This window comes from Myotis brandtii, unplaced genomic scaffold (genome assembly GCF_000412655.1).
Source record: "Myotis brandtii unplaced genomic scaffold, ASM41265v1 scaffold125, whole genome shotgun sequence".
Classification (NCBI taxonomy): Eukaryota; Metazoa; Chordata; class Mammalia; order Chiroptera; family Vespertilionidae; genus Myotis; species Myotis brandtii.
In genome coordinates this window covers 10971856-10994263 of record NW_005354385.1, presented here as the reverse complement: position 1 = coordinate 10994263, position 22408 = coordinate 10971856, and the positions used below count along the sequence as shown (strand labels likewise).

The 22408-nt window shown below is 38.9% G+C and overlaps 1 protein-coding gene across 1 annotated transcript in view; it reads left to right on the top strand.

The window, feature by feature from the left end:
- Window positions 1–22408, top strand: part of CCDC148 (coiled-coil domain containing 148) — a 214330-nt gene that overhangs the window by 127129 nt on the left and 64793 nt on the right. The window contains exon 11 of the mRNA XM_014534079.1: window positions 14945–15085. Coding sequence (XP_014389565.1) covers window positions 14945–15085 — 141 coding nt within the window. The remainder of the gene's footprint in view (window positions 1–14944; window positions 15086–22408) is intronic.

The following is a 22408-nucleotide window of genomic DNA, read 5'->3' as shown; positions in this document are numbered from 1 at the left end:
AGTTGGAGAAATGTATAAATGAGCCTCAGTGGAGTTGTCATTCAAAAGTAAAACTGGGTGCCACACTGGCATGACTCCGTGGTTGAGTGTCAACCTATGAACCAGGAGGTCACGGTTTGATTCCCAGTCAAGGCACATGCCTGGGTTGCAGGCTCAATCCCCAGGGTGAGATGTGCAGGAGGCGGCTGATGAATGATTCTCTGTAATCATTGCTGTCTCTCTCTCTCTCTCTCTCTCTCTCTCTCTCTCTCTCTCTCCCTTCTGCTCTGAAATCAATAAAAAATGTTTTTTAAAAAAGTAAAACTGGTTAAATCTTGAACATAAAACAAATGAATTCAAAATAGTGCACATTGTTCTAGTATTTATCTGATCAGAACATGCACGTCAGAGGTTTACTGAGATTTTATGGAAAAGAATAAGATTTCCCATTTCCATGGACATATTGTAATATCAGTATAGCATCCTGCCTCTCAGTATCTATTTAGAAAAAGTTTAAGATGATGGGATTTATCATCTTTCATGAATGCTTAGGGAGTTGATGTGTGTAACTTACATAGCATTTTTGAGGATAACCTGGGTGAGGCCCCTGTGCATGGATATAATGGTCCCTTGACTTTATATTTTACCTTTTGTCTTCCCCTCACCTCTTTTTTCTATTGCTTTTTTTTTTCTCTCTTAAGACAGTATTGCTTCTGGGTGAGGCCCCTGTGCATGGATATAATGGTCCCTTGATTTTTTATTTTACCTTTTGTCTTCCCCTCACCTCTCTTTTCTATTGCTTTTTTTACTCTCTTAAGACAGTATTGCTTCTTTTTTTGTATATGTTCTGACTATGTTTTCTGGAGGAAAGCATTCAGGCAACATGCACTACATCTAGTTTGAAATATTTATTGCTGAATAACATCCCAAGTGAAGGGGGTTCTGTTGATGATAATGGAAGTCACGTTCTTTTATGATTTTTCCCAGTTAATCTTCTTGTGATCTCTGCTTGTTGCCTCCTCTTGGCGCCCTAAATAGGTAAGAAGTAATGAGTTTGTGTGAAGAGATTACAAGTACTGCCAAGTTCTTTAAATGATCTGTTGTTGATTCTGTGCTACATCTAGAAAGAACTGAGCTGATGGGGGAAAAGAAGTATTCTCATTGAAGAATTCCTGTTTGGGTCCTATGAGTTAAAGAAACCATAAACTGTAATCACTTTTATCACATTCTATAATCACTTTTTTTAATTTTTGTTCTCAGCAGTGGGCTCCATTTCATAGCTCCAAAAGTATTTAATTCTCATTAAAAAACAAACAGAACTGTTCCAGTGGTTACTGATCTATGAGCATTTCTCTTGAGGTTCTGTTCATTAAAATAATAACTCTAAGGGAAAGAGCAGAGCTTGGAGGTGTATGGTTATGCTAGTGTAAACTTGTGAATGTAAAAACAGCTTACTAATGCTTATTTAATTCACATCTCCCACTTTCTGTACACATCATACCCCCTAATTACAGGAAAGGATTCTAGATAACTCTTCTTCTTTGTAATCCATTTCACTTGTATTAATTAGGCAAATGTCTTGTTAGGCAAATGTGCTAGATATTTTACTTGTATTTTATTTTTAATCATAGCCCAAGATAAGAAGGTTCTGAATTGCAAAATCAAAAGTGGAGTAATTTTTGGGGTTAGTGATTACAGAAAATTCCCAATAGCAAACATTGAACTTAGGGCTTCACAGGAATTCATCTTAACTTTCTTACAGGATGTTTATAAGATAACAGCTATTTTTAAAAAATAAATCGCTATTGTTGAAAGTATTACATATGTTCCTTTTTCCCCCATTGCCCTCTCCAACCCCCCCGCCCCTGCCAAGCCTTTACCACCCTACTGTCTGTATCTATGGGGTAGGCATATATGCATATGAGTTTATTGGTTGATCTCACCTTCCTCTACCCTCCCTTGCATTCCCTCTGAGGTTTGACACAGCTATTTTTAATAATGAGTTTTATAGAGTACCTTCTATGAGTGTAGCATTGTAGTGGATTTTATAAGTTACAAAAATTGCATAGATGACCTCAGACTGCAAGAAGCTTACTTCTAATTGGGAAGTGGGGTATACATATGAAATGGTTAATAAACAAAAAATTTGAGATATAAGTGACATAGAACATTATGTAAGTTTTAGGTGTCCAACTTAATGATTTGTGCAAATACTGCGCAAAATGCTTACCACAATAAGTTTAAGTTAAAATCCAGCACCACATGTAATTATTATTTTTCCTTATGACGAGAACTTTTAAGATTTACCCTCTTAGCAACTTTTAAATATGCACTACAGTATCGTTAACCATAGTCACTATGCTGTATATTACATCCCCAGGACTTATAGCTGGAAGTTTGTATCTTTTGACCCCCTTCCCCATTTCACCCACTCTCATCCATTCACTTCTAGCAACTCTCAGTCTCTTCTCCGTATCTATGAGTTCACTTTTTTTTAGACTCAACATATAAATTAAATCATATAGTATTCGATATTTGTCTTATTTGACTTATTTCACTTAATAACTTAATACAATGCCTTCGATGTCTATCCATGTTGTCAGAAATGGCAGGATTTCCTTCCTTTTTATGGCTGTACATATACATGTGAGACATCTTAATTCATTTATTCATTGATGGACACTCAGATTGTTTCCATGTCTTGGCTATTATAAATAATGCTGCATTGAACATTGGTGTACAGATATCTCTTTGAGAAAGTGATTTTGTTTTCTTTGGATATATACTCTAAAGTGGAATTGCTGGATAATATGGTAATTCAATTTTTAATTTTGTAGAAAACTCCATATTGTTTTTCATAGTGGCTGCACTAATTTATATTCCCACCAACAGTTCACAAGGGTTCCCCTTTCTCTACATCTTCCCCAACACTTGTTAGCTCTTATCATTGTGATGATAGCCATTCTAACAGATGTGAAATGATATCTCATTCTGGTTTTGATTTGCATTTCCCTGATGGTTAGTGATGTTCAGCACCTTTTCATGTTAGCCATTTGTATGTCATAGTTAGAAAATGTTTGTGTGTTTTTTTCAGATTCTCTGCTCATTTTTAAATTGGATGTTTTGCTTTTTCCCTATTGAGTTGTATAAGTTCTTTATATATTTTTGGTATTAACTCCTTAACAGTTAAGTAATTTGCAAATTTTTTTTCCATTTAGTAGCCTGCCTTTCAATTTTGTTGATTTTTTGTTGTTGTTGTTGTTCAGAATCTTTTTAGTTTGATGTAGTCCAACATTTTATTTTTGCTTTTGTTGACTGTGCTTTTCTGTTAAATTCAAAAATATCATCACTAAGGAACTCACCCTCTATGCTTTCTTTTAGTAGTTTTATAAATAAAAACTTTTTATATAAGATAATAAAGTGCTAAATATGTTTCAAGACACATTAATACACATCTACTATGTGCCGGGCACTGAGATAATTTCTATGGGAGATAAAATATAGAGTAAGTCAATACCCTCTATCCACGGACTCTTATCCTATATAATAAAAGCCTAATATGCTAAGTGTCTGGCCGTCCAGTTGTCTGTTCAACCAATCAAAGTGTAATATGCTAATGATATGCTAAGGCCGCTCAACCGCTCGCTATGACGTGCACTGACCACCAGGGGGGCAGACAGTTGACCAGTCAACCAGTTGCTATGACGTGCACTGACCACCAGGGGGGCAGACAGTTGACCAGTCAACCAGTTGCTATGACGTGCACTGACCACCAGGGGGGCAGACAGTTGACCAGTCAACCAGTTGCTATGACGTGCACTGACCACCAGGGGGGCAGACAGTTGACCAGTCAACCAGTTGCTATGACGTGCACTGACCACCAGGGGGGCAGACAGTTGACCAGTCAACCAGTTGCTATGACGTGCACTGACCACCAGGGGGGCAGACAGTTGACCAGTCAACCAGTTGCTATGACGTGCACTGACCACCAGGGGGGCAGACAGTTGACCAGTCAACCAGTTGCTATGACGTGCACTGACCACCAGGGGGGCAGACAGTTGACCAGTCAACCAGTTGCTATGACGTGCACTGACCACCAGGGGGGCAGACAGTTGACCAGTCAACCAGTTGCTATGACGTGCACTGACCACCAGGGGGGCAGACAGTTGACCAGTCAACCAGTTGCTATGACGTGCACTGACCACCAGGGGGCAGATGCTCTGACTGTTAGGTTAGCTTGCTGCTGGGGTCCAGCCGATCAAGACTGAGCAAGATGGGCCAGACACGCCCTGGAGCCTTCCAGAGGTCCCTCCCCAGCTGGGCAACCTCCCGCATCCATCCCTGACCCCCATCGTACACCGATGGGATCCCTCAGCCTGGCCTGCACCCTCTTGCAATCTGGGACCCCTCAGGAGATGTTGGAGAGCTGGTTTTGGCCTGATCCCACAGGCCAGGCCGAGGGACCCCACTGGTGCATGAATTCATGCACCAGGCCTCTAGTGATAATATAATTTTATATAGTGAAATGAAACTAAAGAAGATAGGTTAAAGAGTAGGTGACTGGTATCTATTTTGGACACTATTCATGGATACAGGTAAGAGATGGGATAGACAAATGTTGGGTAAAATCATTAGGCAGGAGCCCTAAATGCCCTTGAAGGACAGATGAGCAGGAATGAGGGCTTTACAGGCAAACGTCTGGGAAAGAGATAAATATGGGTGTGTAGGGGTGGGGAGGAGAGATGGAGAGAACTGGAAGAGGAAGAGCTAACCTATTTGCTTTGGGGAATAACAGGGAGCAAGGTTATGTGTGCTGGGTCAAGTCCAAATATGCCTTACAAGATTGAGCCCGACTTCTGATCAAGGTGGTGTCTAAATAAATAAATAGCCATAAAAGCCACTAAAAGTGGTGGGTGGGCACTTGAAAAAGTTACTACTGACATAATCTTGAGCAGGGGAGCAAAAATATTTTAAAATTATTCTCATAGACAAATGTGTACAGAATGGGTTGAATCAAAGTGACGCTGAAGTCAGGAAAGTCAGCAGAAAATCAATTGCAACAGTCCAAAAACATGGTTAACATTTGTGCAGCATTTATGCTTTCTTATCTCATTTATTTATCTATTCAAAACTATTTATTGAGCACCTGTTAGGTGTCAGATGGTGCGTAAGGCACCAGAGATACAATGGTGAGCCAAACAAATATAGTCTCTGCCCTCATAGAGGTCAGTCTAGTGAGGAAACAGGCACTGTCCATGTAATCACAGGCTGAATGTCTACTTTCAAACTATGATAATTACCTTGAAGGAAAAATTAATGATGTTATGGGAGGCAACTGGGTGGGGGGGCGCTTTCCTTCATACAGGGTGAGTAGATAAGATTTCTTCGGCAGACATTGTAGGTAAAATTTAGAATTGAGTGTGGAGGAGGCAAGGAGTGGAAGAGCAAAGAAAATAGCACATGAAAATAGTACAACATCCATGTAGATCCTGTTCAAGCATCTGTAAGATGGCCAGTGCTCCTGGAGCACGGAGGGTGAGTCTATCATTGGGAGAGGGTTTTGAATTGGGGCTACAGACATAGGCAGAGTCAACCTTTGAGGTCTATAGTGGGAGTTCACTCCAAGAGCAGTAAAAACCATTGAAAGTATGGAGAGTGAGATGAGGATATGGACAGGGATTGAAACAAAAGTGGATGCAGGATGCATCCTTGTTGCATTAGGATGGGGGCCATGAAGATGGAGAGGAGTGAATTGGTCCAAGAGATAGTTGGAGGTACATTCAACAGAACTTGGCAATGGATTATATGTGGGGTGTCAGAATGGTTCCTGAGTTTCTGGCTTGTGCAAATTAATAGTGTTTAAATAGCAACCCTGTATGGTGCATGTCACTGTTATCCCATTTTACATTAATCTGAAGTTACAGGTGGTTAAACAATGTACATGAGGGAGTACCATTAATAAGTCTCAGAAGTAGGATGCAAAGCCTGTTTTATGGTTTCAAATCCTGGGTTCTCTTTTCTATATCATGCTTCTGGGTTGACTGCAGAAGGAGTGCCTGTGGCTTAATGATGGAAAGACAATAACTTTGGTCTTTATATCTCAGAGCCATAGAATTTTACGATTGGAAAAGATTATAGAGAACTTCATGCTATGTTTTTCAAGCTTCTTTGACTGTGACCCACAGTGAAAAATGTATTTTGCATTACAAATACACACACACACACACAATTTCATGAAAAAATTTCTTGAAATGGCCTTACTATAATAATGAGATACACTCTGATATTTTCTCTTCTATGAAAAACACCAGTCCCCTTCCACAAAATTGATTTCACTACCCTCTAATGAGTTGTGACCCTCTGTTTGAAAAACTGATCTGGTCCTATACATTTTTTCAAAGAGGATTTGAGGCCTGGAAATGTGAAGTGATTTCCCTAGACCTCATCATCAACAGGCAAATGACTTCCTAACGGTTAGCGCCATTTTCTGACTCTATTATACAATTTGGCTTTGTCAGCTTTATAAATAAAATTGATAGGTTTGTAAAATTTGTTCCTTAGGAAAAACAAATCTGTTAATAGTTTTTTGCTTCTTAACATTTAGTGTGTTTCTTCCTTTACAAGTATTGTTTTGCACTAAGGTTAAGACTCTTTAGAACCCAATTAAATGAAACGTTGCAAGATTTTATTTGAAAAGTAAAGCATATGAAATGGTCAAGATAACAGTGCATAATCTTTAAGATTCCGAGAAAGACTAGTAAAAAGAAAATGGAAAGCAGTTAGCAAAGAGAGATTATAAAAATGCACTTATGAAGTCAGTCAAGAAACCAAAGGACAGTTGTGAAACCAAGAGGAAAAACCAAACCTTTCTGCTAAGCAAAAATGCCAAGGAGAGAATAGAGAGCTTTAATAACGTGTGCGAAAGTACAGGGACCACATTTTATGAGAGAAATTTGAACATAAATGGAACACATAAGATGAAAAAAGCTTATTTAGGTAATATTGGAAAATGGTGGAACATTGGGAAAGAATTTAATGGACCTATCAGACTATTAAAGATTTAATAAAATGAAAATTTAAAGTTTATTCAGCTGAACTGAATTTAGAAGCTTATAGGAACATGTAGGGAGAAGGCAGAAAGGGGTGTGCTTGCCACCTTTTTGCACATGACCTCTAACACTGCTGGAAATACAGATTAGTTATTGAAAATCCTGACAAGGTTTTCTGGATTTTTTCGCTCTCAGACAAGAGGCATGGAGCATAAGAAGCCCAGAAACATCTAGAACTGGGGAAAGCAAGGATGGAGAGTCCATAGTGTCAGGGTCAGAAAATGGTAGCATTTGGTTTGGTGAGGACACCTTTTCTTTCTAAAGACCAATCCAGCAGGGAGAAGGGGAAATATTGTCAATCTAACTTCCAGGCATGGCCCAGGGCCTTATTCATGCATCCACCAACAAGTATTTTTTAACCTTTACTGAGTGCCAGATACCATTCTATGCTCTGGAGAGGGACTATGGATAAGACACATTTGGTCCCTGCCCTTAAGAAGTTTGTAGCTAAGCCTGGCTGGACGGCTCAGTTGATTGGAGCGTTGTACTGTACACCAAAAGGTTAAAAGGTTGCTTGTTTGATTCCCAGTTCAGGCATGTATGGGAGGCAACCGGTTGATGTTTCTCTCTCTGTCTCTCTCTTTCTCCCTCTCTCCCTTCCTCTCTCTCTAAGATAAATGATTAAATCCTCAGTGAGGATTAAAAAAAGAAAAAGTTTGTAGCCAAGTCAGAGGAACAGGCAAATCCAAATGGTTTGATGATGCTGTAATAGAAGAAAGGGTCAAGGTGCCAGGGAAGAAGAGAAGAGACACCTGTCCTGGACTTGGAGAGTTAGGGAAGGCTTCCTGGAGCAAATGACATCTAAGCTCAGCCCCAGCTAGATTGGGTTAGTGGATAGAGCATCGAATTGCAGACCGAAGGGTCCTGGGTTCGATTCTGGTCAAGGACATGTACCTCGGTTGCAGGCTCTTCCCCGTCCCGGGCTCTGGTCGGGGCTCGTGTAGGAGGCAACCAATCGATGTGTTTCTCTTATACCGCTGTTTCTCTCTGTCTTTCCCTTTCTCTTCTCTCTCTACAAATCAAAGGAAAAATATCCTCAGGTAAGGATTTAAAAAAAATCACATCTTAGCTCAGACTTGAGTAAGATAAGCAGAAGTTGGCCAGATGAAGTGTGAGGAAGATGCTTCCTTGTTTCAAGGATTACATCACACCATGTGTTTAATGCATTTATAAAGCATAGACCTGTCACACAATAAACCCTCATTAATGGTGGTTTTTAATATTTTATTATTGTCAGTTACAGGCACTGGTCAGATGATACTTTTCTTATATGAAACAGCATGCATGACACAATGTTTCCATAAATACGGCTGATAGAATTCAATATTAATATTTAATTGCCTATTATTATTTAGCAGGTCTGTAAAATACTAATGTTTCTCATTGCAAATCATTTTGCTTATAGAAGAAAATTCAGAGCATGTCATATATTGTGATTTCTCCATATAAGAAAAATATAAAATAGAATCAGAATAATAGAACTTAAAAACTGTAGCAAAAAAGGTGAAGGGGAATATAGTCAATATAGTGATAAGTTGCACAGTGATGGATGATTACTAGACTTAGTGTGGAGATCACATTGTAAGGTATAGAAATGTCAAATCACAATAGTGTACACCTGAAACTAGGGTAATATTGTATACAAATTATATTTAAATTAAAAATGTTTTGAAAGAAACTATAGAAGTCATCTAATCCAGTCCTCTCCATTAATACATGAGAAAACTGTACAATGTAACAATGTTGTTCGTTAGTGGCAGAAATAAGACAAAAATGCAGGTGTACTGACTAACAGTTGAATACTGTAGACCCCCCTTATCCTCAGTTTCAATTTCTGCAGTTTCAGTTACCCAGCATCATGTGTGATCTGAAAATATTAAGTGGAAAATTTCAGAAATAAACAGTTTATAAGATAAATTGTGCACCGTTCTTAGTAGTGTGATGAAATCTCACTCTGTCCTGCTTCGTCCTGCCTGCGATGTGAATCATTCCTTTGTCCAGCATATCCATGCTGTATGTGCAGTACAATAAGATATTTTGAGAAAAGAGAGAGACACCACAGTCACATAAATTCTGATCAGTGGGTGGGGCCGCAGGGCTGCGAGGCAGCCGGGGCTGCAATGGGCCGAGCCCCTTGCACAAATTTCGTGCATCAGGTCTCTAGTATATTTATAATTGTTCTATTTTGTTATTAGTTATTGCTGTTAATATCTTAGTGTGCCTAATTTATAAATTAAACTTTATCATAGATATGTATGTATAGGAAAGAACATAGTATATATAGGGTTTGGTACTGTCTATGGTTTCAGGCATCCACTGGGGGCTTTGAAATATATGTCCCACAGATAAGGGGGGGCCATTGTACTCATTTTCTTTATAGCACATTGCCATTTATAATAGATTTTTTCAAAGCTCTCAACTTTGATATAAAATTGTGTTACTATTGTTACCTTAATGTTAGTTTTCATTATTACCTTTGAAGTTTTTATGGGTTTCATTTTTTGTTTTTCTAGTATTTTATTCATTCTGAAAATATATATGTTTTTAATTTCACTTGAACCATTTTTAGTTTTACAGTAAGAGCAAGGACATTTTCATTTTAAACCCTTAATTTATTATTTGCAATAGATGAACATATTTTAAATGTTACTTGTTTTTTTGTTAGGCTAATGATTCATTCAAAGACTGTACCTCTGGCAGGAATATTAAAATATCAACTTAAGATCTGGTAAAATGTCCCTAAGTTAATAATCTAAATAATGTTTTCCTTACAATGCACTCCCGACTGCCACTGTGGTAATGTTCTTTTGTGCCTGTTATTATTACACGGTTATGTTCACCAGCTCTGTGTAAAGCTACATAATTAGCCAACACTTTAAGATAAAACCACTAAAAGGTCCTTCAGGCTATTCTTCCTTTTTGCTCACTGTTTGCTCAGAAGTCTTCTGTGCTTTAGCCTATTGTGCTAATATTGATTTCTTCACCCACCTGCCAGCTTTCTTATTCTTGGGCATCTCAAAAATACCATAATCGGTTGTTATTCTCTCCACATGGGGGCCATCCAAAGTCCTTGGCTGCCTCTGTGGGCATCCATTGGTTAAGGATTTCTCAATGGCCCCCCCTTTCCCACTAGATTCTTGACCGTCCCCATTGTGCATTTTGAAAAGCCCCATTTACCTTGCTGCCTGGATACCGACTGCTGCAGAGCGTGTTTCTCATCAAGATCTCACATCTCTGGCTACTTGGGATATAATGCCAGCTTCAACAACCCTTTCTCCTTTACTCCTCACATTTTGGGGGCGGTATGGTAATAACTACAGATGATGTTGTGAGTTATTGATTTCAGTCAAATCTCTCAGGCTCCCTGACCATTCTCATGATTCCAATATTAAATGGAAGCAATTTAGTGTCTAAAGGCTGATGCTGACTTGCCCAAGAGTCCCGCTCCCCTCCCCGCTCCAAGCATTTCATATATTGCTTGGCAGCTACAACCCACTGGCTTTTGGTTGCTGAACTTGCATTTGTTTCATTTATGGTGTTTGTACCCATTTTAAAAAATAGCCATAATCTTATATTTTCTGGAGAACAGGAGAAATACCATTTAGACGTGCAAATGACAAGGGAGGGTACATCAGATAAATTGGTGGGTAAACTGGGTTATCCCAGTTTTATTGGTCTGGTAATTTTCTTGCTATATTTGCCATCGGAAACAGAAATCTTCTCCAGTCACAGATGGCTACTTATACTTTGGCATTTTTACATTATGCAAAGGTTATTTAGTTATAATTCCCATAAGTTAGTCTTAGATCAAAAGGTGAGAGAGTAGTTCCAAAGCCCAAACTTCTTTCTATTGGAATTTGCAGAAATAATCTCAGTACTCAGAAAGGCCAAATGTATGCTATTTTTCTTTTCATTAGTTCACTGCATCTCAAGTTTTCTTCCTACTCTCTGAGAACCTTGAGACTACAGTATTTGATTATACAAATATCTTTGGACATACATTATGTTTTATGGTTTTTAAAAATACAATTTTTAGTGTGGAAACATTTAGACATAGACAAAAGTCTGTATCACTCAGCTTCAACAATTATCATCAACTCATTAGTGAAATTTGTTTCATCTATACCTTTACCTACTCTCCCAGGCCCATAGATTAATTAATAGTGAGCAAATCCCCCGATGTATCATTTCATCTGTTAGTATTTCAAAATGAAAAACTCTTACAAAAAGCATAGCCATACTATAATCAAACCTAAAAACTTTAACAATATTTCCCTAATAGCATCAATGAACTAATCAAAATTGAAATCTTAGTTGTTTTATAATTTCTTTTCACATTTGGCTTATTTAAATCAGAATCCAAATAGGACCCATATATTATATTGTATTTGGTCGCTATGTTTCTTAAATCTCTTCTAATCCATAGTTCTCCTTATTTTATTTCTTCTTGTAATTTGTCAAAGTCCTTTAAAGTTTTCAGGGTTCAGTTTTGCTGACTGCATCCCCATACTGTCATTTTGTGTTTCTCCCTTGGCTGGATTTCCTGTATCTTGACCCATGGATATAGAGGTTTGATTCTATTCCTTCTTACTTTTTGGCAAGAAAAGTTTATGGGAATGTTATTTACCTCCATCAAGATGCCAAAATGTCTGCTTACTTTTCTGCAATGTTAAATTGTTTAGTGTGCTCAATTGTTGCCACTCTGACCCAACCATTATAAAGTTTCCCCTCAGCTGTTAATGTGCAGTTTTTAGTAGCCATTGGTGATCATGAATGAGGACCCATTATTTGATTAGATGTTTCAAAATAATATATTTTAATGGTATAATCTCTTCTTCATTTATTAGGTTTTATTAAAACATTTTTATTTTGGTAAACAAATAGGTAATTGTTGAGTACCTATGATGTGCAAGACAGTAAAAAAGGAAGACAAAAATACATATATATCATGGACCCTGTTCTAAATAGAACTAGAAGCATTATGCTCAAAACAAGTCAAGAGAAATTATGGAATAATAAAACAATTAAGAAAAGAGAGATGAGTGTGGGTTGGAGAATGCTTCATGGAAGACATGCGGCATGTGCAGGCCAAGAAGCATTTTATGAAACAGGGAGAAACTGAGAGCACTCCCGGTGAGGAAATAGTATGGACTATGCTGTGAGGCTAAGAGCAGTAAGGGAAGGGGAAGGAAAAACAAAACCTACCTAGAGATAACACATTAGCTAGGTTTGTGTGGGACATTGTTGGGGGCAATGAGAAGGCTGAACTATTACAGTTCTGATTGGAGAAATTGATGTAACCTCCTGAACTTTTTGGTATTGTTCTGAATGCATTTAGCAGGTAGACTGGGTAGTCTAGAAAATTACAGTGAAGTGGCCTATGGAAATTCAATAGTTTAGAAATTGAGTTGTCATAAGTAAAAGCTCATCTGAACTTAAATATAAGATTGCCTAAGTCAGACGTAAATGTAAAGAATTAGTCATGTTGATTGTTGTACATAATAAAAAAAATTACAAACTACAGAGATACTTGTGGTTCCACAGAACAAACAGGATGTTTAAAAGAAGAGGCAGGCCCTACCGGTTTGGCTCAGTGGACAGAGCATTGGCCTGCGTACTGAAGAGTCACGGGTTCGATTCCGGTCAAGGGCACATGCCTGGGTTGTGGGCTCACTCCCCCATAAGGGGTGTGCAGGAGGCAGCCGATTAATGATTCTCTCTCATCATTGATGTTTCTATCTCTCTCTCCCTCTCCCTTCCTCTCTGAAATCAATAAAAATATATTTAAAAAAAATAATAATAACAGAAGAGGCAAGCCCACAGGGCTTGGTGTGAAGCTGTAGCCAAGTTAAAGATGTTGAGTTTCACTTTGGAAATGTTGTATTTTGGGTGCACATACAAATAGCAAAGGCATTACATATTTGTTAGGATGGGGTTGCAGACAAAAAGACAGAGTACATTTTAGAGTCAGATACACAGAAATGATAGGTTAACTCATAGGTGAGAATGTGCACGTCAGATAATGATCATAGAGAGGCTGAAGTCAACGAGAAAGGATAGCAGTAGAGTTGCGGGTGTGAGGTGGGCTCAGGAAGCAGGAAGAAGAAAAGGGTAGTATCCATTAGTGGAGAAGCAGGGGAGACAATGTATGGCCTGTGCAGGAAAGCGTTTTAAACACGAAGAAATGGTTAGCAGGGTTAAGTACCACCAGGAGGTTTAGGAAAGGGGACTGAGGGCTGTCCTTAAGGTGTTTGTGAGGGAGATCACTAGCAGCACTTGGACATGTGATTTTGATACAGCATGCTTAAGCTAGCGTGTGGGTGACAGGAAGGAAAGGTTTGGCAGCAGGAGGTCAGGACAGAAGGCACAGGTGATCTTGTTCTAGGTATGGATTTCCAAAGAAGAATGTAAATATGATGGCCAGACTAGCAGCTGATAGGAAAACCTAAGTGTGTTTCAAAACCAAGAGTTTGATTTTTTTTTTGGTTATTTTGATATATAGGGCAAATATATTTTTAGAAAACAAACTTAGAATAGTTAAAGTGCAAAAAGAGTTTAACTATTTAGTCACTTTAATTCATCATATTTTAGGACATTTTAGTTATTCAGTTTTCATTTTAGTATTTCCATAATGAGTTATGCTTATATCAAATATGTAATGTAAGGTATTAAGTTGGGAATGCTAGTTTCCTCCTTTACTAAAAAAATTCTGCACATTTCTCCATCTCCCTCCTCTCTGCTTCCTTAGATACATGTGTCCACGGAACATGTAATGGTTTGATTTTATTTGTTAGTTTCATTGGTTTCTTGCTTACAAAGACAATACATGTTCATTGTAAAAATATCCTTTGACACAGACAGGCTTAAGGAATAAATTTTTAAAATTCCATGAAATAATGCTATTCAGAGATAGCCAATATATTATTTTGGTAAACCCCCTTCAAAATCGCTTTCTATGTGTAGATACATGTATGATATTTATTTTAATGAGATCACACTGTAAAGTGGTTTTGCACCTGCTTTTTGCACCTAACAATATGCTGTGGGCATTTTCTATGTCAGTGAATATAGATAAAAAGCATCCTTTTCAATGGCAGTCATTGAATGAAGGTACCATAATTAATTTAAGCTGTCTCCTGTTGCCAGACACTTAGGCTCTTTCCAATTTTTGTGTTTAAGCAGCACTGCAGTGAATGTTCCAATGGGTACATTTTTGTGCACTTGTCCAATTGTCTTTGAATAACTTCCTAAAAGTGGGATGTGGGTCCAAGGCTATACATATGTTATATTATGATACACATTGCCCAATAAGTGCTGTAGCAGTTTATTTCTACCATTGATACCTATCAGTACTCCAAAAGTTTTTTTAAATATCTTGAAAAATTTCTTTTATCCTCCTTTGGGCTCATTTTCCTCACTTATAAAATAAAGAAGATAAAATAATCAGTGGTTCTTAAACTTTTTAGCACCTTAGGACCATTTGAGATTTTTAAAAAATTGTTGAACAGAAGCTGGAACTGTTGCTTCAGAAAAACACACCTGTGCAAAAAGAGAGAAATTTTCATATGCTATTTATGAGAATCCAGAGATCCTTTTAAGTCAATTCATAGCGTCTTTAGGATTTCCCTCCATGAATCCAAGTGAAGAATCTCTGAATGAGGTGATTTTAAGGTTGCTTTCTCCTTTTAACACTAAAGCACACACACATACTGAACACATGTCACACTCATGTGCACACAGAATTTTAATGTGTATTTGGAAAATTTTTGACATCTGCTTGTTACAGAACCTAGTCTCATTGTGATCAGTAAAATCACATGAGTGTGAATAGTTACTGAAATGAATTTCTATTTCAGGTTCTTCAGTGGCGAGCCCACCAGGAAGAGGTAGCACGACTGGAAATGGAAATTTCTGCCAGAAGAAGGGAAAAGGAAGAGGAGAAAGAGAAACTGTGGAAGAAGAAGAAATTGTTACAAAGAGAAGAGAAGAAAGAAAAAGTATAAAATTCACTGTTGCTGTGAATGTGTGAATGAATGTTTAACTGCCTGATTGAGCTTTGATTAACCTTGGTGTTTGGCATGGAATTTTCGTAGGCAGTTCTTAGGAAGATTTTGGACATGAAGGAGAACCTACTTTATTAACCTGCATAAGCACAGATACTTGTGATTAGAAGAGATGCTGTAGGTAAAGAAAAGACAGGTTTTGTGACTGTTGTTAAGTCTTGTACTGAGCAGGGCCATGGCAATGACCAAGTGTACTGGGATAGCATTTTGGTTGACCGTAGTGCAGTCAATGACTGTCAAAAGATGTCCATGTGAGAAAGGCATTTTGAAAGATGGCAGAAAGACTTTTATCAGCTTGTAGATGAGCTATTAATATTGGGCCTGACAACAAAACAAAAACAACAACTAAACAAAGAGTAATAAAAGGAATAATTAAGCTGTAAGCCAAATTCATGGTCAACCTCTTGCAATTCTATAGGACCAAGGCATCTGTTTTATTTATTAGAGGCCGGTGCACAAATTCATGCACTGGTGGGGTCCCTTGGCCTGGTCTGCACCCTCTCGCAATCCGGGACCCCTTGGGGGATGTCAGAGAGCTGGTTTTGGCCCGATCCCCATAGCCCAGGTCGAGGGACCCCATATAAGATCTTCGGTTAATCTCTTCCCCCCCTCTTCCCTCCTCACTTCCCTCTGACATTCATCAGTCTGTTCCATGTTTCCATGCCTGTGGTTTCTACTCCTGCACTGAGCGTCTGCCCCCTGGTGGTCAGTGTGCATCATAGCTACCATCTGGTGCATAAAATTTGTGCACGGGTAGGGTCCTTAGGCCTGGCCAGCGATCAGGGCTGATCTGTGGGGCGACCAGCAAGGTGATCAGGGGACCCCCACTGGCACCCGCCTTGGCTGGCTTGGTGCCACCTGCTTGCCGGCCCCTCCCCCTGCTGCCACTGCCAGTTGCATCCCTTGGCTGGTCTGGGGCCTGTGGGCTGGGGGGCAGCTCCTGCATTGAGCATCTGCCCCCTGGTGGTCAGGGTACATCATAGCAACCAGTTGTTCCACCATCTGGTCAATTTGCATATTAGACTTTTATTATATAGGATAGAAGTACATTTAGAAAGTATTTTTTAAGCACAGAGAATGATGTAAAAAATGCATTACTATTCACCTCCTAGCCTTGAAACTGTTAATATTTTCATCCTCCAGATTATTTTTCTCTACAGATAAAGTTGAAGTCCTCTTTTGAGGATGTACTCATTCTCATTGCCCTTCTTACTTCCTCAAAGGCAATCTCAACATGAATTTTATTTCTATCTTTCTAGGCCATCTATTATTGCTTTTCACATATTTTAATATGTAGCTTGTGAATTTAAACTTTTTCATGAATACTATCATATTGGATCATTCTGCAGCATGTACTTCATTCAACCTTACATTTTTGAGATATACTTATATTAATAAACAGAGACCTAGTTCACACCTTTTAACTGCTACACAGTGTTCCATTGTAGAACTAGGCTACCACCTATCCCTTCTCTTAGTGGCTGACATTTAAGTTTCTAAAGTTTTGTTCTTGCAACCATGCTGTAGCAGCCACCGCATACATGTCCACTGGGGCATATGTGCACAGCTTTCTCTAGGGTACACTTCGGAGGGGAATTACTATGTTCTTGGATCTGTATGCTTTCCATTTCATAAGGTTTTTTATTTTTATTTTATAAGATATTATAACTTTTCTTCTTGACTTGTGCCAATCTTATAAATGTAAACAGTGTCTCATGTTTTAAATTGGACTCCCCTGATCACTTGCAAGATTGAAAATCTCCTAATATTCATTGGGCAGTTTTCTTCATCTGTGACTTGCTTATTCATACTTTTTGTCCGTTTGTCTATTTTTTTCTTTATTAATCTGTAGAAGTTCTTATAAATTCTGCATTTCTTTTCATTAGTTATATGGGTTCCAGATGTTTTCTTCCATTGGTCACTTGCCTTTAAATTTTCTCTGTGGCATCTGTAGTTTCACAGAAATTTAAAATGATCAAGTAATTGAAGTTATTAAGCTTTCCCTTTTTGAGTTGTGCGTTCCTTTAGGAACTGTGACCTGGCAGTGAGAGCATCTCTACAGAGAGCTTTTATGTTTGCCTCTGCTCAGGGCCCCATGCCTTTCATTGGCCCGGGACCAGTTGGTATATTAACTTGAGACTTGGGACCTGTGCTGGGAGCTGGAGTGGGTGCTGACTCAGCACAGATGCACAACCCCAGCCTGGGTTCTCCAGTTGACCCTTCACTTCACTTGTCACTTTCCTGGGGGATGGTCATAGTGTATCTAGTTCCCATTTTGTGTATGGATGATTCCTGCTTGACTTCTTGCTCTTTGTAAGCTTGGTTCTAGCTCCTGTGTGCACAGGTCCTACAACTAATTCATATTAAAAGTCCTGACATCATGTTCTCAGACCCATCTCAGGCCCCTGTTTCCCCAAGAGTCCCTAGGCTTTGGCTTCCTCTCACTGCTCTGATTTTGAGTTCCATTTATTTTCAGCACTGGGACATTGGTGTGTGTGTGTGTGTGTGTGTGTGTGTGTGTGTGTGTGTGTGTGTATGTAGTGTTGTGTTATAGTTTGTCCAGAATATGTGTTCAGTGTAGGAAAAGAGATTTCCATCTTAACTCAGACATACTCACCAGAGTTCTGGCTACCTTTATATACACTAACCAAAAATCCAGAATCTATTTATTTTAGCTATATTATATGTTGGTTACAAATTTTAGTGCTTCAATTTTAACACTAGCTTGGCAGAAAAACTCTCACAGGCAGTTTCACTGTCATGAGACTGGTTGTTGTGTTAGCTGGGGCTGTTTCACCTGCCTGGCTTTCTCTTTTTTTAAGAGAGCAGCAACTGAGATAGAGAAACTATGTGTAAAACCCCACTGCAGGGTTTATGAACAAGAGATATCTTTGTCCTAATTCTTCTTCCCAGTGTTTGTCTTTTATGGAATACTAATGTCTTTTTGTTGGAATAATATTGTATTTTTGTTGGAATAACATTTTGATTTGTATTCGTTGTCAAAGTTTACCCTAGTAGGTGCCCATCTCCTTTCAAAATCTACCTTTAAGTTATTAGATCACTCTTTTCTGTGTTTTAAAACTCTAGTTGAACATAATATTCACAGTTTTCATGGTTTTATTCTAGACTCCAGGAAAGTTTTGATTTATAAGCTGTTAGGAGATAATGGTAATATTTCAGAAGCCTCTCTCCACTTTTGAAATTATTGCCTTGATAAAATCAAAAGATGATGCCTTTCTATAAACTATCCCTAGGAGCTATTGTAAGAAACAAAATTACTGTGCTAGATGAACCTTAAAACACTTGATGTGTGATATTGGTCTCAGCATCACCTTTTCAGTAGACGTGGCTCTTTAGGTGGCTTGGGTAACATAAAGATTGCTCTGTATCACAGCATTTTAGGAGTTTGTTGCTGCATGATGCCCAAGTTTTATGGGATCCAAAGCAAGGGAAGTTTCAGCCTTGCTCCCAAAATGAAGATTTCAACCAAGGCTCACCTAAAAAAGAGACCTGTCCCTTCCTTTGTCAGGCATACCACAAGTCTCCCCCAAATTTAGCCAACTCCTAATTCAGCATTGAAACCCACCACATTGTATGACTGAGGGATGGCGAGCATTATCAGGAAAGTCAGAAAAACTCCACAGCCATGTGGCCTTCAGCCTTACCTCAGAGATGTTTCTGGGGGGCGGGGGGGACCTATCATTTTGTAATCTCTTAGTTTTAAGTGACATCGCACCAATAAATACCAAGAGACCCAGGCTCCAATAGAACCTTGGCACTTGGGTGCTCCCCCTTGTCTTCAGGCGACCTGGCAAATACTCAGAATTATATTCGTCCTGCAGACAGATAACCAGGGAAGAGGAGGAGTCTAAAACAAAAGAGGGCAGGCTATCATAAACAGAATGCAGTGCTGCTTCATAGAAGATTCAAGAAGCTCTGTGCTTGAATCCACAGTACCTTCCAATTCAGATCAAAATTGGAATCTCTGGGTTCTTATGAGAGCAGTTCATTATAAAATCATAAAAATCTCTTCTCCAGTATTTCTTAATCTAATAATATACTGATCTAAAAAGCTAAAAGTGGGGGAAATAGGGGGGCGAAGGTCAACACAGGAGAATGATAAAAAAACTAAATTTCCAGACTTTAAACTCTGCTTCTTTGGGATTATTGATACATAAAGGGGCCAATGAATAACGCCTGTAATAGGCGGGCTTCTAAGATGGGCCCCGAGATTTCCTGCTCCTGTGAGATGCATGCCCTGTATAACGGCCAGGGCGGTAAATGCCATGGATTAGGTTATATTGTACGACACAGACCACCTTGGGAAAGGGGGAGATTACCTGGGTGGGCTTGACCTCATCATGAGTCCTTTAAAAGCAAAGAGTTTTCTTTGGCTGCTCACAGGAGGGGTAGTCAGAGATTTGAAACACGACAAGAACATAACTCACATTTGTGGCTTAAAGACTGAGGAGATCACATGGAAGAAATGGGAGGAGGGGCTTCTAGGGGCTGAGGGTGACCATGGCTGACAGCCAGAAAGGAAGTGAGAACCTATCACCTATACTGTAATTCTATAACCATAAGGAGCTGAATTCTGCCAAAAGCAAGAATGAGCAGATTTTTCTCTAAAGCATCCAGATGAGAACTCAGTTTTGTCAACACCTTGATTTCAGCCTTGTGACATGAGCAGAGAGCCCAGCCACACTATAGTGAACTTTGACTTATAGGATTCTGAGCTAATAAATGAGTGTTGTTTTAAGCTGCTAAATATGTGGTAATTTGTTACACAGCAATTAAAAAATTCACACAGGTTTTAGTATCTACAAGTAAAATGCTGCCAAAACAAATCTAGAAACATGTGGAAGTGGCTTTGGAATTGGGGTCTGGGGAGATGCTGGAAGAATCTGAGGAGCATGGTTGAAACAAGACTAGAATGCCTTGAACAGACTGCTAATACAAACGGTAGAGATGTGGCTGGTGAGGGCTCAGAAAAATTCAGTGACTATATTATTGGAAACTAGGCATAGGAAGATCACAGTAATGTGGTGGGAGAAAGTCTAGGGAAATTCTGTCCTGCGGGTAGGTGGAAAACTCTCCTAAGTAATGAACTCCATGTGTGATGAACTGAAAACAAATTCTAAAGTGTGTGTACCTTCTAGGTGATCTTAATCTATCCAACATAATTTATGTGCCATTAGTATGCTGACTAATACTAATTAATATCTCCTGACTAGACTTCTCTCTTGAACTGCAGACTCACATATCTCACTGCTTCAAATCTGATATGCCCCAAATGTATTCCTGTTTTAACTTCCAAACCTACTATAGAGTTAAGAGATTGTTGCCGACAGCATGGAATGGAGAAAAGGCTGAGTGTGCTAATATAAATTCCTTTGTTAAAATCTCAAAAAGATAAAAAGATTAGAGTATTCAGTCACATGAAAGACCCTTCCAGGAAATTAAGGATGTTTCTTACAGATCTTCTCACACTAGAAGGCCTTTAGGATGTTTAAGGACAGTCTTTTCTTGGCCACCTCAGCAGGAAGCCAAAAGAGAGAAGGGATTATCTCAAAAATACCTGTGGATGTGGCATTTGTCTAATGGAGTGAATCCCCATAAATCCACAATAGCTCATTTGGTTCTTGAGAAAATTTTATTAGAAACACTGATTTCTGCTAAGACAAAAATTTGTTGTCTAAAACATTGCCAGCTTGGACTGAAAGGAACTGAGAAAGTATGAAGTGAAAGGAGGTTCATGGACCCCCCAATTCTATTGGCAGGAAGCAGACTACATGCCTAACACTTCCAGCCCCAAATGAAACCCAGCCATCCAGGCTTGGGAAAAGTTCCCTTCCCCCCTCACCACCTTACGCATAGAATAGTTTGTCAGCTCCTAATAAGGCATATTGACAGTAAGACTGTGTATACTCCCAAAGGCATCACTAACGGTCCAAATAGGATGATCATTCATTCATTAGTCCACTTATTCAATAAGTATGCACCAAGTGCCTTTAATATAACACACAGTGCACCCAGTCCTCCATGCAATTGTAAGGTCACTCTACTCAAACAGAAATTGCCCCTTTTCTGGTATCTTTTTAAAGGGATGTGTTTGCCTGTTCTGCCACAAAGATAATATGCAATTCTTGGTTAGGTCAGTAGATGCTCTTACTATTAATACAGAAGGATTTCTTTTAGCTTCAAACTTTATAAGTAGAATAAAAGGGTTAATAGAGAAAAACTAAAAATATAAAATGGATTGAACTATATGGAGTTTGCAATTAGTTAAATTAAGCATAACCACATTCAGTAAATAAAATATACCTGCACATATACACAGTAAGTGAAAATGCATACTAGTATATCTGTGTATGTACACTTACACCCATAATTATTGTGACTCTCCTGCCCCTCTCAGTGAGACTGATGAAGGCCTGAGCTTGAGGAGGATAGCATGGAAACTTTGCCCTCAGTCATTCATGCCTGGCCCTCCTCCTCTCTTATTTCTTAGTCTTATATCATTAAACTATATTTTGGCCATCTATACTCACACCAGCTCATGCTGGTCTGATGGCTTCCTAGTGTGAATGCTCCTATGCCAATAAAGGTCATTAGTTTCGCCACATTTGATCAAAGTTTAGGACTTAGAGTATAAACTTTTTGCACTGATTCCAATAAGGTTCATCATCTCTCTTTTTACTAATTTTTTTCTTTTTGCTTGGGCCTTTAATTGCTATTGTGTGCATTTGTGCACCATAGGAGCTGCAGGATATGAAACTGTCTTCTGCAATTTCCTTCAAATACTTGTGATGAATTGGCTTTCATTTCCAGTAGTGAATGCCTTGCTGTTGCAGAGGGAGGGTGCATAGATCTTGGGGACTTAGAAAGGAGAAAGGTCCTTGGAGAAAGGACCTTTATAATCAGAACTCTGCTTGGAAAGCATCCCTGGCAGAAAGGTCCCTCAGAAATGGGACCTTCTGGTTCAGATCATAGTCTGTTTCCTCCAACTCCTTTTCCCTCATGCTGCTCCTTCTCAACCTGAGTAAAGTAAAAGGGTGTGTGTGTGTGAGAGAGAGGTGGGGGGAGAGAGAAAGATATCTAACTTGAGCCCATTTAGACTAACACAACTCAAGGTATAAATATTGTCTATCCTATATAATAAAGAGGTAATATGCAAATTGACTGTCACGCCCTTGCACAAGATGGCTGCCCCCATGTGGTCACAAGATGGCCGGTAGGGGAGGCCAGTTGTAAGCT